Source organism: Halichondria panicea, chromosome 9 (assembly GCF_963675165.1).
Source record: "Halichondria panicea chromosome 9, odHalPani1.1, whole genome shotgun sequence".
NCBI lineage: Eukaryota > Metazoa > Porifera > Demospongiae > Suberitida > Halichondriidae > Halichondria > Halichondria panicea.
The window spans coordinates 1,488,830-1,504,052 of NC_087385.1; the positions used below are offsets into that span (position 1 = coordinate 1,488,830).

At 42.8% G+C, this 15,223-nt stretch overlaps 2 protein-coding genes across 4 annotated transcripts in view; one reads left to right on the plus strand and one right to left on the minus strand.

The window, feature by feature from the left end:
• Positions 1-4,370, minus strand: part of LOC135341002 (protocadherin Fat 4-like) — a 22,968-nt gene extending 18,598 nt beyond the window's left edge. The window contains exons 1-12 of the mRNA XM_064537450.1: positions 4,246-4,370; positions 4,062-4,133; positions 3,642-3,874; positions 3,391-3,477; positions 3,041-3,241; positions 2,836-2,952; positions 2,581-2,659; positions 2,222-2,517; positions 1,818-2,000; positions 1,279-1,508; positions 689-980; positions 130-354 (exon numbers count right to left, since the gene is read on the minus strand). Coding sequence (XP_064393520.1) covers positions 130-354; positions 689-980; positions 1,279-1,508; positions 1,818-2,000; positions 2,222-2,517; positions 2,581-2,659; positions 2,836-2,952; positions 3,041-3,241; positions 3,391-3,477; positions 3,642-3,874; positions 4,062-4,133; positions 4,246-4,303 — 2,073 coding nt within the window. The 5' untranslated portion in view covers positions 4,304-4,370. The remainder of the gene's footprint in view (positions 1-129; positions 355-688; positions 981-1,278; positions 1,509-1,817; positions 2,001-2,221; positions 2,518-2,580; positions 2,660-2,835; positions 2,953-3,040; positions 3,242-3,390; positions 3,478-3,641; positions 3,875-4,061; positions 4,134-4,245) is intronic.
• Positions 2,816-15,223, plus strand: part of LOC135341003 (protocadherin Fat 4-like) — a 20,796-nt gene continuing 8,388 nt past the window's right edge. Inside the window, exons 1-32 of one of the 3 annotated variants that reach the window (XM_064537453.1) lie at positions 2,816-2,958; positions 3,399-3,471; positions 3,795-3,882; positions 4,071-4,161; positions 4,878-4,928; positions 4,987-5,153; positions 6,029-6,091; positions 6,221-6,307; positions 6,511-6,606; positions 6,679-6,780; positions 6,858-6,989; positions 7,084-7,168; positions 7,316-7,632; positions 7,848-7,982; positions 8,069-8,269; positions 8,757-8,827; positions 9,049-9,283; positions 9,464-9,676; positions 9,884-10,138; positions 10,529-10,634; positions 11,028-11,164; positions 11,374-11,492; positions 11,551-11,638; positions 11,762-11,848; positions 12,126-12,272; positions 12,607-12,843; positions 13,113-13,265; positions 13,466-13,646; positions 13,853-13,989; positions 14,231-14,479; positions 14,717-14,830; positions 15,061-15,171. In XM_064537453.1, the coding sequence (XP_064393523.1) occupies positions 5,133-5,153; positions 6,029-6,091; positions 6,221-6,307; positions 6,511-6,606; positions 6,679-6,780; positions 6,858-6,989; positions 7,084-7,168; positions 7,316-7,632; positions 7,848-7,982; positions 8,069-8,269; positions 8,757-8,827; positions 9,049-9,283; positions 9,464-9,676; positions 9,884-10,138; positions 10,529-10,634; positions 11,028-11,164; positions 11,374-11,492; positions 11,551-11,638; positions 11,762-11,848; positions 12,126-12,272; positions 12,607-12,843; positions 13,113-13,265; positions 13,466-13,646; positions 13,853-13,989; positions 14,231-14,479; positions 14,717-14,830; positions 15,061-15,171 (3,879 nt within the window). In that variant the 5' untranslated portion in view covers positions 2,816-2,958; positions 3,399-3,471; positions 3,795-3,882; ... (1 more) ...; positions 4,878-4,928; positions 4,987-5,132. Of the gene's footprint in view, positions 2,959-3,398; positions 3,472-3,794; positions 3,883-4,042; positions 4,162-4,415; positions 4,613-4,877; positions 4,929-4,986; positions 5,154-6,028; positions 6,092-6,220; positions 6,308-6,510; positions 6,607-6,678; positions 6,781-6,857; positions 6,990-7,083; positions 7,169-7,315; positions 7,633-7,847; positions 7,983-8,068; positions 8,270-8,756; positions 8,828-9,048; positions 9,284-9,463; positions 9,677-9,883; positions 10,139-10,528; positions 10,635-11,027; positions 11,165-11,373; positions 11,493-11,550; positions 11,639-11,761; positions 11,849-12,125; positions 12,273-12,606; positions 12,844-13,112; positions 13,266-13,465; positions 13,647-13,852; positions 13,990-14,230; positions 14,480-14,716; positions 14,831-15,060; positions 15,172-15,223 lie in introns of those variants that run through there. The other 2 variants (XM_064537452.1, XM_064537451.1) reach the window with 2 other exon arrangements.

A 15,223-nucleotide genomic window follows, 5' to 3' on the forward strand; every position in this document is an offset into this window, starting at 1 on the left:
TCATTCTTTAATTTACTTGTAGTTAGCTTTTACCATGGGGTACTCAAACTTATAGCTGGTAAAATCCGTTATCTTTACGGCTATAACTGAAATGGACATTGAGAGCATACAAATACTGCCAGTACTTACACCAATGACAATGGTGATATCTGTCTCCCCGATGAGAGCCGGGAATCCTCTGTCAGTAGCAAACATTCTGAAGTTGTAAGAGCTCCTCGTCTCTCTGTCCGGTGTGTGACTGAGAGTGAGCTCAGCCACAAAGGCCTGCACTATATTGAGAGAGAAGAGTCCTTGAGTGTCAGCTGACAGGGAGAAGGCCACCTGTCCGTTAGCGCCAATGTCAGCATCAGACACCTGCAACCAAGGGGGAGGGGCTATGAGATATATACGTAGCACACAGGTATGAAATTATTACCTACAAGCTGATTCTATTATTTGCAACCACAGCGTACGCTGAAACCTTTCATGTAAGGTTACGTACATATAACAGATACCATAGCTTTGGGGGATGGACGCATGTACAATGTACTAGACATACGTAGCTAACCAGTGTTTAATATATTCATGCTAAGCTCCTGAAAAATGAGACCGAGAATCGTGTATTTTTGAAGCTCAAATGAATTGTGTATTAAGACTCTCTACAGGTTATGCCATCTAGAGAATACCCCCTCCTCATGCAATCACATACAGTGAAGCTCGCTATGACGAAGGGGGTGGTGGTGTCTTCAGGCAGTACAAAGGTGACGTTCGGGCTAGCAAACATGGGGGTGTTGTCGTTGACCTCTGACACGGTCACTGTGAGGGGTATAGATGCACTGAGTGGAGCTAGAGATCGATCCATGGCGGTCAGAGTCAGTTGGTAACTGTCCATCTCCTCTCTGTCCAGTGGTACTCTATTGAGCACCCTCCCCCGCGTGACAACAGGGGGTTGGGCCTCCAGGGAGGTGGAGTACATCACACTAGCAGTGCTCACGTAAAACCTAGTCATAGAACGTATGCATGGATTACACATCAACTCAAGTGAACATTATACAGAAGACGTACAGCGAAGTATTACAGCATTGACATCAAAGCCACGTACATTGTAGAAAACTAAAGTTTTACTGCAGCATACTTTGCAAGATTTGTGGGATATAAAGCTTGAGCTACTAGAGCTTGGAATCTAATGCACGCATATGCACTTCCAGAAATGCTGCACGTATGGATAAAATTATCGTACAATTAAGCTACACAACTAAAATCAGAAAATTAGACGTTCTAAATTGCCTTTCCAGCTACCTGTCAGCAAAGTCACCCTGCAGTGTGAACATCATTTCAGCTGAGGAGCCCTGGTCGCTATCAGAGACGGTGAACTCTCCAATGGGAGTGTTAGCGTCTCTATTCTCGGGGATAGTGAAACTGAGGACAGTGTCGATAAAGATAGGTGGGTTGTCGTTTATATCCTCCACCGTGATAGCCAGTATAGTGGTGTCAGTCAGAGGGGGACTGCCTGAGTCTGCCACCGTCACCTGCAAGGAGAGGCAGTTAGGAACGCGCTACTGTCACTCAAAATTGTAGAGTAGTAGAAATGTAACTCAAGAGGCAGCAAGTAATGAGCTATACAGTCAGTCCACGTCAGACTTCTTCAATTTATACAGTTGAGAGCCACCAACTGATGGAGATAGCTACGTATTATGCAATGAATCAGACTTATTCAATTGCAAAAAGGTGCATCAACAATTAAAGGGCTGTACATCAATGGTTACATTATCCATTGCCTAGTGTTTCAAGACCTATGTAACTTCTTACACAGAAACCCAGCTAGTACAAAAGCTTACGGATATCTCATAGTAATGGTAGCCATCTTGGACTGCCTCTCTCTCCAGATTCACGTTGACAGTCACCACGGCTGAAGAGGTATCGATGCGAAAAAAAGTGTCGCTAATGGTCACCCGCATCCCATCCTGGGTACGCAGTCCTGTTACCGTGGTGATACTGTATGTCAACATTGAGTTGGCACCCTATATAATAAAACGAAGGATTATAAAACAAGGATTGAACTTTTTTTTTATCTCTCCTAATACTGTACAGCGGAAATGGTCGTGGACTTCACGGATTGCACCAAGGCACAGAAATTTCAATTGTGAATTGTACTGGTGTTAAATGTGACAAAGATGGGGCTCTTGCTCGCTGCGAAAATGTTTAACCCTCGCGCAAACATGTTGATCTACAGAATGCTGACCTGGTCATAGTCCACAGCCCTGAGGGCATTGGACAGTGTGTCCCCAACTACAGCGTCCTCTGAGATCACAGCAGTGTAGTGACTACTCAGGAACTCGGGAGGCTCGTTCACGTCGCCAATGGTAACCACAACAGTTGCAGACCCTGCCCCCAGGGATACCGACTCATGTCCACTCTCGTGAGCCAAAACTTGAACAAAATATCGCGAGTGAGTCTCTCTATCCACGGTACCGCGAACTGTGAGGACTCCATTCGATTGGCCAATGCTGAACGTGACGTCAGGGGCAGTGGGAATGACTGTACGTACAGGAAGAAATGTATAAAACTGGTACATATACAATATCTATGGCTGTTTCACACCTGTTCCAACACTGTATACAATGGGTGTTGCAGGTGCTGCAGTGTCAGTGGCTGTCACGGTTACCACAGTTGCTGGACTCTACATAACACAGAAAACACCATATCCATATATAAAACACTGCACTATCTGTCCCTCTTGGCTTGTATCCATCCTCTTTACCAGGCTCTCTTTACCCACTTATAGATCTACTCATTTTGTCTTTAAACACTCTTTACCAAAATGGATAGAATCTGTGAGGATGAGTGTGTCTTTACCTGACTGGTGAACTCCAGGATCTCAGCAGTGTAGACCGTCTGGCTGAAGGTGGGAGGTACGGGAGCAACATGAACAGTCACCACTGCCGAGTCAATCAAGGGAGGAACTCCAAAGTCCTGAGAGTGGGTCAATTTATGCATTCATTTGGCAAATAAGTAGCAAGGCTTGTGCAAGTTGATTACGCGCATTTATCGATGTACTTACAGTTGCCGTGACTCTGATTTGATACGAGGTCTGTAAGTCCAAGCTCTGTGCCAGCACTAGGTCTCCAGTGAACTCGTTTAGAGTAAATGTGTTCTGTCCTGTTGGAGCTAGTTGCTGCATGCTGTATACCACTAGACCGTTGTTACTCAAGTCGTGATCAACAGCATTCAGGGTGGTTATTACATCACCCACATTTGTAGTCTGTAAAGGAACATAGAATAAAGGAACATAGAATCTCTATTTAGAATAGTGTTTCAGCATACCAATATGGACGGTCATGCAAGTCATGTGGTACAATATCATACTTCTTATAGGTTATATAGATCTATATATATATTCATAGTTCTTACCTCACTAGCTGCAGTGTCAAGTGTAGCATCACTGAATTGGGGAGCATCGTTGATATCCAGCACCTCCACATTCACAAACAGGTAAGCCTATATTGGAGAACACTTGATAATTGTATATGCCTGCATCATTATGTTGAGAGAGTGTTGGGGATCTCCCCTAGACGGTGCATGTACATGTAGTTGGTATAATTTGCACTGCATGACCCTTTAAACTTTCAAGTGATACATTAAAGAGCAAGCAACTATCTCACCCGGTTTGCTTCAGCTGAGCCTGAGGAGTTGTAGTATGCAAACACCTCAGCTAGTAGCATGACAGGAGTTTTGTCAACAATAGCCAATCTCTCGGGTCCATTGGGTCCAACAGTCAGCTGCCCGGTCTGTGGATTCATCACAAACACCCCCAGGTCATTTGAGGACAGGTCCACTCCGTACACGACTGTCTCTCCTCCGAGACCCCTCGCTTTAGTCGCTATCACCTCATCTCCTGCAGGGGTAGGTAGGGATGTGTTAAGGCATCTGTATATATATATAGCTAAGCTGGAAATCGTTTTGTATAATGTCTAGTAACATTGATAGAACTGTATGCAATTATATATTTGCATGACTTGCATGTCGCCTGCATGCATGTAAGATCTCTAGCTAGCGCTGACTTCACTAGACTCTGTTTGTACCAATTTGAGGTCTTTCGCTGATGCCAATGCTGACTGTGTTGCTGGAAAGAAGTGGCTCAAACTGGGGAACAACTGAGGGCATACAGAAAACATCCACAATGTAATTAGACAATGTATGTAGACCTAGTCTTAGTACATGTATATTGTTTTAACTTGCAGACCAAAATCTAACTGTGAAACTTACATTGAGCATTGATTGCTGCAGCTGTCAGCAATAAAAGTAGGCCTACAGTAGAGCTCATGTTTCCAGTGTCTCACAAACAGAGCCGTGCTTCTCCAAAGTTGTGTACTGCTACTGATGCAAGTGGGTGCCGCCCCCTTTTCAAAATGTCCTGTGTAGGTACGCCCACCTTTTGCTCCATTACGCTGACCCCACCCAAGTTTTTGCAACAAGTGTATAGCTAGCTAGCTGTAGCTTTTATCTTAGAAGCTTAGATAGAGTGTTGCATAGAGTGTTACTGTTAGCAGAGTTATGGAGAGGAGTGCAAGTATCGCTGTGCTCGTTTTGCTGGCGTGTCTGGCAACTTGTAGTTTTGCGCAGGCACCGCCAGGTAAGGGGGGAGGGGCTGGTAGCTGCAGCTTTTTGTGGTTTTTAGCTGCCCATAACTAGACATGTCACCATGTACGTGACAATGGCCTCAGGGAATATTAGTATGCCCCCTCAGTACACTTTGGATACTACAATAGTCTTTTTGGCTTCTAGATGCCATAGACCAACATGTATCTGTAAGAATGATGTATCTGTAAGAATGCCTACAGGCAGCATCCTAATTGATCAACACCTGCTGTGTTGAAACTTCTTGCTCTTTCTTGCAGTTTTCACAAATCCTTCCCAGAGACAGGGCTATATCGAGGAGAATGTGGGAGGTTAGTTTATCTCCATTTTGTTATGACATCATATTCACTTGCACGTTTTTGTTCACAGCGGATGCTCTTGTACGATCTTTCGTATCATCTGATGCCGGACCTATCGACCTTTCAGTCACTGATCCAGATGGTGGTGGTTTCGAATACTCCATTACTCCTGCTGGTGGCAAGTTTGGTATCAATGGAGATTCAAAGCTGGTGGTTATGTCTTCTCTGGACAGAGAGGTAGGTTGCTGTTAGTGTGCGGTAATGTAGTATCAAACTAGATGCTGTTGTTAGTGTGCGGTAATGTAGTATCCAGCTAGATGCTGCTGTTAGTGTGCGGTAATGTAGTATCCAGCTAGATGCTGCTATTAGTGTTTGTAGCTGATACTTGTGTAAAGTATTCGCTGTGTGCTGCATGTGTGATGTTTTATAGGCTGTGCCTGTGCATGGATGCAATCTTGTAACCAGGGCCTTGTGTATAGTAAATGTACATGTATTAATGACTACCGTTATTATTTTCGAGACACTTAAATTTATAGAATGGTCTCTACTAGCATTTTGTTGATCATTGGTTGGCTGCTTACCGGAAACATTCCCAGCCTGCGCCTTCAATCTTTGCACGTAGCAGAACAATTTTCGTGGAGGATTGCTAACACACAATAATAGTGAAATGTTCGCACTATACGGTATATATGTAGTGAAAGCATAATTTCCAGCTCTGGCTTTCAATATAAATTCAAAATAAACATTTCATCTTAAAATGTTCGTTGTGTCCTGTGCAAGTATTCCTATGTCATGTATGAACACCTGTCTAGGGTTAATAGGCATTTTGCTATGGACATTGATTGCACTATATTGAATAGTAGAAAAGTTTGCCAAAGAATCACCTTATTTGTCATCTCATCCTGTTGACCGTTCATGCAGCCATGAATACACACCTCTGCATTTTTGGAGTCTATAGCTAATGAATATTGCTCTGTTGTTCTGATGAGAACTTCACAAGCATGTTATTGCCATGGCACCATTGACAAACAATAGAGACACGACTGACAGTTTTTAATTGGGGTGTAATTTAACAACATGCATCATTTAAACTTCTTTTTTTCTCCACTCAGAATACTGATGAACAAACTATCACGCTGATGGTTCAGTTGATGTACTCTGGTCAAGTGTCAACTGTGAGTTGTTTATGCTCCCTATCTATATCTGTACAGTTCTTCAAAACACTCCGTGAAGCTTCCTCCACATTGATAAAGCTTCAGTTTGCCATCCAGTCTATCTGATAACTCATTTGTCTTCTATTCTAGTCCAGCATCGTGATCGTGGTGACTGTGCTTGATGTCAATGACAACGAACCAGTCTACACTCCGGGTATCGTAAATCCTATCAATGAGGTATGTAAAATTAGTTTACTTAGAACAACATCGTTAGTCTTTTTGATAATTATGTGTTAACCTTAGGTAGCTACTTCCCATTAGTTAAAACAGCCTCTGGGCAGCTCTATTTTGAAGCTACAACTGTACATACCAGGAATACTCTGTACACGTACTGACAACTATAGTATACTCATGCAAATGTTGTCTCTACATGTGTGCAGTATGCTCTACTTGTTGGCTTCACCATCACTCTATTGGACGTCACCGATTTAGATGAGGGAACTAACGGTCAACTCACCTACGAAGTTGTCACACCTGTAAGAGACAAACAAACACATCATGCATTAATTATTAACATACTTTGTCATGCACTCTCTCCCTACCTATAGGCTGATCTGGTCGGTGTGAATCCTTTTGGGAGAGTATTTCTGCGAGCTCCCGTTGGTAGTGTCGATCGAGACACTAACATTGCTATCACAGTTCGTGTTTCAGTGAGTCTTCGTTTCTTGCATGCTTGTTTCTCGAACTGGAACCATCCATTTGGAATGTATTTACCCCTTACTTTTAGGATGGAGGAGACCCAGCAAGGCAAATCAGCATTTCTTTAACCCTCACGGTGTTGAATTCTCTAGAGCTGCCTCCACAATTCTCACTAAACGAATACATTGCAAATATCGACGAGGCGACCTATTCAACACCGGTACGTATAATTATACACGTAACTATAATTTCATCATGTACGTACTACATAATTATTTAGGTACTGACTTTATAACTGTTTTTGCTTATCACAGGTTGATATTATTACTGTCATGGCAACACGACACAGCTTCGGCGCTAGTGGAACCAACCCTATCCGCTACGCATCTATTGATACTCGTAAGATCAGTTACTGTAACTATCACATGATCCAAGGGAATCAACTATAATGTTTCTTGAAAGTGTGTGTGTACGTACATGCATGCATGTATGCGTGTTGCAATTATCGTTATAATTAGCTATAATGTGCATGGATTGCTTTTGCAGCTACCGGCTTTGATATTAACAGAGTGTCTGGAAGAGTCACATTTCAGGGTACCTTGGATCGAGAAACGCAGCCAATAATATACCTGACCGTGACAGCAATAGAAGTGAGCGCAGACGACGAGACGGTGCAAGCCAGTCTTACAGGATACTCCCGTGTCCAAGTGGCACTCGGAGATATAAACGATAACAACCCAATTTTTTTCAACTATGTTGGTTTGTCAGGTACTCAGGATAATCCATACCGAGCCGTTGTGTCTGAGGCAGTTGCCCTGGGGCACATTGTAGTAAGCGATGCAGAAGCTTTTGATCCTGATGAGGTAAGAATTCACATTCGGCTCTGCAACACATACGTATCGAATAATTTTGTACTCACCCAGCTGTCTCAAATAAATGCCTGCTACATATTATGTGCGCATTAATTAAGTGCCCTGTTTTTAGATTATAGTTAGTGGCTCAATAGATGGCATGGCCACGTTGTTATGTGTTGAAGCATATCTGTGCACAGAGAGCTGTGTTGTTGTTTGCTCTGCAGGGGTCAAACAGTGAGTTTACCTATTCAATAATGGAAACTGGTGTGGAATTGCCATTCGCAATCGACTCTAACACAGGAATCATCACCACGGATACATTACTCGACTACGAGGGGACTCAAACATACACATTCACAGTAAGCTATAGGGACAATATATAAGTGTACATGTACAATAGCATGGTAGGGAGACGATCGATACTAACTTGTACCTTCTCTATCAGATTCTAGCCACGGAGACGGTAGATGGTAACCACGTTGGCTCGGCAACTGTCATTGTAGACATTACAAATGTCAACGACAATTCCCCAGTCTTCCCGGCCTCATTTTATCTGCTCGAGGTCAACGAGGGACCACCCTCTCAGGATCCTCTCACGGCTACAGCCACTGTGAATACAGCTATGATTACCACCACTGCTATCGCTGTAAGTCAGTACGGTAGCTAGGCTACATACATATGTTGGGGTATATTGTTTAATACCCTCATATTTGCCCACCCCAACATCATTTCTAATACTTACAAAGCCTTTTTCAAAACTGACAGATGCCTCTACTAAATTACCCTACATATGTAACTAAATAATAGTTAGACACTGTTTTGGAGGTGTCTATGGGATTTAGAAGGCTGAGGGCTTCTAAATCACATGGACACCAACAAAACAGTGTCTAACTCACTAGTGCGCATGCGCAAACCTTGCCCTCGAGGCTTAACTACAATACAATTACTTGACAATAGAATACTAGGTATACTAGGTATACTAAGTCCCATAGTATACTGCTCTGAGGCACTTTTCCCATGTACTTCCCATGTACTTCCCATGTACTTCCCATGTAGATCTTATCAACTAGTGTCTAATGTACACTTATTACTTATTATGGCTATATGCCAACTTTGTCTTTTTCTTTCCACAGGCGATTGACAATGATCGTGATAACTTTGGTGAAGTCACGTACGCTCTGGTCTCAGCTGATGGCACTAATTTGTGAGTTGTTTATCTTACAGTACCAGCTAGTTTGCATAATTTTTTTATAGCCAGTGAATACTGCATGCCATCTTCAATCATTCCGTCTATTAACTGTTTGCTATACGTACTCTTGAATGGTATAAGTGTCTACAATGCAATATTCTGATGTCTCCCCCCCACATCACATGCATATTTGCTGGACATATGTATAAATATGGAGTTCTCCCCGCCCCTCCCAGTTTTTCTGTGAGTCAAACAATCGGTGAGATCTTTGTCACGGCTGAGCTGGACCGAGAGATGAGGGACGCATACCACCTGACTCTAGTTGCTACTGACGACGGGGGCCTGAGTGCCACTACACTGATCGTTATCACCGTACTGGATGTCAATGATAATACGCCAACCTTCCGCCCTGCTGTGTTCACTCTTGTGCTTATTGAGTCCATTGACTATTCAAGTGCTCTCACTGTGTTTGTAAGTGATAGACCTAACGGTTGATGGAGTAACCAAGTAAACTTATGGTGTGCATGATGTACATACATCCATGTAGAGTCTGTGAAGTAATGCATGTAGATATAATTTACCACCTCAGCTGCCATGACTAGAAGCAAATTCAATCAGTTTCCTTATCTCACTTTTCCCTTACCTTCACAGGCTACTGATGGTGACCAGCCTGGCACAGTCAACTCCATGCTCTCTTACTCTATATCTCCCACCACCAACTTTGGTATCCAATCATCAACTGGTGTCATCAATGCGTTCGAGTTGGATTGTGAGACAGCCATGACTCACACCCTCATTGTCACGGCAACGGACGCTGGGACTTCGCCTTTGACAGGTTCTGCTACCATTAATGTCAGGCTACAGGTTAGTCACTATGTGCATGTACCTACATACAATATGGACATTTGTTAGCTTTCAGGGAGTTCAGTCACATATGTACGTGTACATGTACATTGTACATGTATATTATACGCTTAGGTCACGCGGTTGCTTTGTGGCTAATTTGTGTATACATTAATAAAATAATTATGAAGCCTAAATTATATATTATTATATATTATAATGCTACAGTGTCGGAACGAACTTGGACCAGTATTCAATAGTGCGCCATATTCAGCTACAATCTCCGAGTCCCTCGCCATAGGACAACCCATAGGAGCGACAGCCATGGCAACAGACCCTGAGGGCCACTCGGTATTTTATGCCATATCTCCCGCTCTCCCAGATGGAGCATTCTTCAACATTGACGAGACGTCAGGTGTGATAAGCCTGGCTCTTGCAGTCGACCGCGACCCTCCCAGCTCTCAGGAACAACTCATGATTGAGGTACAAATGGGAAATTACAATATCAGTTCTTGTACATTCGACGTACCTTAAGAGACGCACGTAACCTGCATGCACATGTCAGTAGGAGCTTCCTAGGCACTCCACATAATTATTATTATATAGTATACAGGCCAATTCAGGGTGTCATACAGGATTTTGAAGTAGAGGGGGGAAATTAGAACATTTTGCTAAAAAAACCGGTCAACTGTTATTTCAATACCCTGTTAGTATGTAAAATTTCCCCAACTATACTTGAATGCAAATTTTGGGGGGGGGTATCCCTCCTTTCTCCCCCCCTGTATGACACCCTGCAACTTAACAGTAGCTCAATAATAATTATAGGTACATGTATAGTTTATAGTACACGTTTATTTGTTTACTCCTCTACAGATATATGCACGGGATGATGCAGAGCCTCCTCAAACTGCCTCCACCACTGTCACCATCATCGTGGATAATTCCAACGACAACACTCCGATAATTACCAACCCCCCAGGTGTGTGTGCTGTGTGTGGTGTGTGTGGTGTGTACTACTGTAACAGTACACAAGTAATACCAGCGAAGCTTGTCATAACGAGATCACCCTTGTCTTGGGAAGACTAGCTAACAGCCAATATAGTGATTGAAATAAAGATGTGGCCTGCTACATGTACAGCTTGGTTCAACCCGTGCTATGGAATGAAATACGGGGCCCATGTAATAATAACAATTACGTATTCTTGAAGGTAATCTGCTTATAGGGTGATCATAATACGAATTCTTATGCTTAGATAAACGTCAACAAATTGGATTCAGTAACAAAATACATACATGTACAATGTAGAACCTCGATCCTGCATGAATCTGAATGCATAACTTAGCGATAACCATTGTTGCATCCCCCCTGTAGCACGAGACCCTATTGTGCTATCAATCCTCGAGGCTGATGGACCAGGGGTTTTCCCCTATGCTCTCTTCACTGTTGACGCAAGTGACTTGGACACTGCCGCTGGTGACTCCATCACCTTCTCTCTGACCGGCTCCACTGTAAGTACAACTTCATATTCATGTATTAAGTTAGTATATATACAGGACATATATAATTATGTATTTAGAGTAAAATAATTTATGACCAGTACTACATTCTCTGTATGTCTTGGAGTTGCAATCGTAATTGGCTGCTAGAGATCTGTTCCATTATACTGATACGATGTCAGTACTGCATTTTCAATGCTCTGTTTTCTTGGTCTCTACAGCACTTCTCAATTAACCAGGATGGTATTGTATCACATGCCACGGCGTTGGACCGTGAAACAAGTGCCACTGAGCAGTTCACCATATCAGCTTGTGACAGCGGAGCTATAGCTATGTGCGAGTAAGTTGATCACATGACTTGTATTGCCACCGCTACCATTTTATTGTCATACTTGCAGCACTGTTGATATGACAATCAACGTTTTGGACTACAACGACAATGCACCCGTTTTTATTGGGGAACCTTATACTGCAACCGTCACTGAGGTGCGTAACATAATCTTTGTTTCCTCCATGTTTAATGGGAAGTATTTATGCAGTATATAGCCTCTCATTTTATTGTCTTGTTGAGTAGCACGTACGCGTGATGTTTTGATTATTGTTTGACAGTGTGATGCCAGGGCTCGAACGTCAGTGGTCCAAGTGACGGCTGTCGATAACATGGACATTGGACCAAATCGGGACATAGACTACCAGGTTTGAGTTACTATAATAGCAGTTAAAGGGAGGGTTGCGGTTACATCAATCAATTCTCGTACATTGTTGGCTACCGTATTCTCCTCCTGTTTAAGGTGCCACTAAAAATGGTTTGGTACATGTACCTGTCGGACTAAATGTATGTACACACACAAATACCCGAAATAGCCTTTACGATAGAGTGGCATCTTAAATAGAAGGTGAATACGGTATATCATGTATTGTATGTGTTGTTTGCATGAGACAGACTGAATGACCATCAATCTTACTTCTACAGCTGGTGTCAGGCAGTGGGTTCACTGTGGACCGGTCGACTGGGGTGGTGTACACGGAGGGGAACAGCTTTGACTTTGAGAGTGGGATGACCTCTTTCTCAGTGACAATCAGAGCCACTGACAACCCCTCTGGATCACCGCAGCTGCAGGTACGAGGCCCTACCCCTGTGTATACATAGTCATGCAGTCACTTTGTGCATAATCCGGTAGTTGTATGGGGACATGTGTACGTCACGTAGTTCTGCCAGTCAGTGTTTACATATGAGGTTAATATTTTCACAATTACTACGAAGACCCTCATTGTGATTATATACTCTAGTTAGTACGTGTCCGAGTTTTGGTTGCTGAACTTTCTACTAAATGAGGATGTGTCTAAATCCGCTAATCTCACTATAAGAAGTGATGTATGTATACAAGTATAATTATTACATAACAAATGCTCTGAATTCCTGATCACTCTTATACACATGTACCTGCATGTAGGACGAGACCACGCTCACTGTGACTCTAACCGACTGCAATGACAACGCTCCTATGTTTAGTAGCGATGGCCGCTACACTGTTACCGTGGCAGACGGCTCTATGCCAGCTGCCAACCCTATCTTCACAGGCATATTGGTTAATGATCTGGACACTACTGGTACATTTCAAACTGTAACGTACGCCATTGATGGTGGACCGGCTCAAACTAATAACTGGATTGACATTGACCCCTCTACGGTAAGAGGATGACTGTACATGGGTAGTTACATGTCACTTTTAAAATGGTGTGTTGTTACACTATAATTACAGTAAGCAGATGTGAAACTAGCATCTCTCTTAGTTATTCTTTGTGCTTCCTATAACTGCATGTATACTGTATGATTAGTGAAAACAGAAAACAATAGTCTTTTTTTGTTTGTCTGAGAATTTTTCCTAGAATGGTTTCTTTACGCTTGCTTATTTCATGTATGTTACCCCCCCCCCCCCCCCACCCTCCATCATTCCAGGGTCATCTAAACATCATACCTGGGCAGACGATTAACAGAGAGGACAGTGCTCTCCAAATAGACAGCAATGGGAATGGAATCATGGTGTTCAGCATCATTGCTACCAACACTGCTCCAGGACCTTTCAGCACCATGCTCTCAGACTCAGCTGTGGTAAGAGACTTCAGCATTTGAGAAAAACCACTACGCACAATGTACATGCATGTACACATGCATTGTACTTGTGAAGCTCAATTTTGAGGGAAAGCTGTCTAAATTGTGGAGCTGCAATGTATTGTCCTTTGTTCAGCGTACAATATTATTATTATCCCCACTCTATTGTGACGCACACACACACACACACACACACACAGATCACCGTGGTAGTGGAGGATGTCAACGATAACGATCCAATATTTCAGAATACCAATCCCTTGCAAGTGTTCATTGTTGAGAATGCCGTTGACACCTCGATTGTTGCCGTGGTAGCAGCCACTGATGCAGACACAGGGACTAATGCTCACATCCGTTACACAATCACATCTGGGAACGACGGTAATTATAAAGAACTCGTAACTTATATCCCCAATTTAAAGATGTATAGTATTCCATAATTTTTTTCGGAGCTCTGTCATGTGATATGGTAACCACCAGTGCCCCACCTCCCTATGCATGCACATGTATACGAAATTCTGCTCACTCTGTCTGTTTGTTGCAAACTATACACATGTATCAAATATATACTGTCCCTATGTCTATAGGCACGTTTCAACTGGACGCTGAGACTGGTCACCTGACTGTCGCTATCCAGGCCAACCTGGACCGTGAGACCAACACCGATTACACCCTGATGGTCCAGGCAGAGAATGACCTAGCCGCTGGTGGCACACCCGCTACTGTGAGTTGTCTGATTGGTTGCGTCTTGGTGCCCTTTGTAGAGTTGAATTAGTGCATTCCGTACAGTGCATCAATGTTAGATTGCACGTACGTATGTCAGTAAGAAGCTGTTATGAAGAAATATTTATTCGCTCACAGGTGTACATTGTACGTATTTGTTATCTAACAATAAGCATTGTACTGTAGTTAAAATAAGCATCTGTGCATGTAAAACATGTTACTGTTGTACTCCATGCATGCAGCTGACGATTGCAATCTCTGTGACTGGGACCAACGACCATAGCCCCATCTTTGGAGAAACTCAATATGTTGCCACTTTGGCCGAGAGGAATGAAATTACCATGGTGACGGTTACGGTTGGTGCTCCTGTCGACACGGTACTTGCCACGGACCAGGATGAGCCAAACACGGCAGCTGGTATGATAGAGTACAGGATACTCACTGGAAACATGCTCAATGAAGTGACTGTCTTTGATATTCCTGACCCTATTGTAAGTGAACTGGTTACGTTGAGAGCTCTACAAGTAAATTATTCTGTTCTATAGCAAAATTGAATCTATAGCAAAAATGAACGTGCATGCATGCATGGCTATTACATGCACTTTATTACACAAAGTGAAGCTGCAAATAGTGCATGGTTACCCCATACAAGCAAGTTACTCGATCTCTATATATGAGAATTAAATACAATAATGATTTACATGGCGTATTGTTGTCTCCTCTTGTAGCAAGGAGCTGTGATAGTTCTGAGGCCGGATCTGTTGAACTACGAGGAGAGGACTCAGTGGGACCTGGTCATCGAGGCCTATGATCTAGTGTCTCCCATCACAGAGAGAAGACAGGTAATTAAATGATCTACGTACATATAATGTACATGTAGTCTAGATTTCATGAAGGAAGAAACATTTGTGATTACCATTGTATAACCAATAATGTATAGTCGTTTGTTCAATTACTCCATTGATCTGTTTACTTTATATGTTTACTGTAAAATTATTGCTGCAGTATAATTATGTGTATACGTAGCTAAATGCATGTATTGTAGTAATGATGTCCATTCTTTCCCATGCAGGACTCCACTCACCTGATAATCAACATCATAGATTTGAACGACAACATCCCGATGTTTACTCAACCCTCCTACAGTGCCACTATCGTGGAGACCGACACTGTAGCAATGTTGGTGAGCAAGTGCACACATACGTACATGAACAGAAGTTTGGTAGTTCAATGAA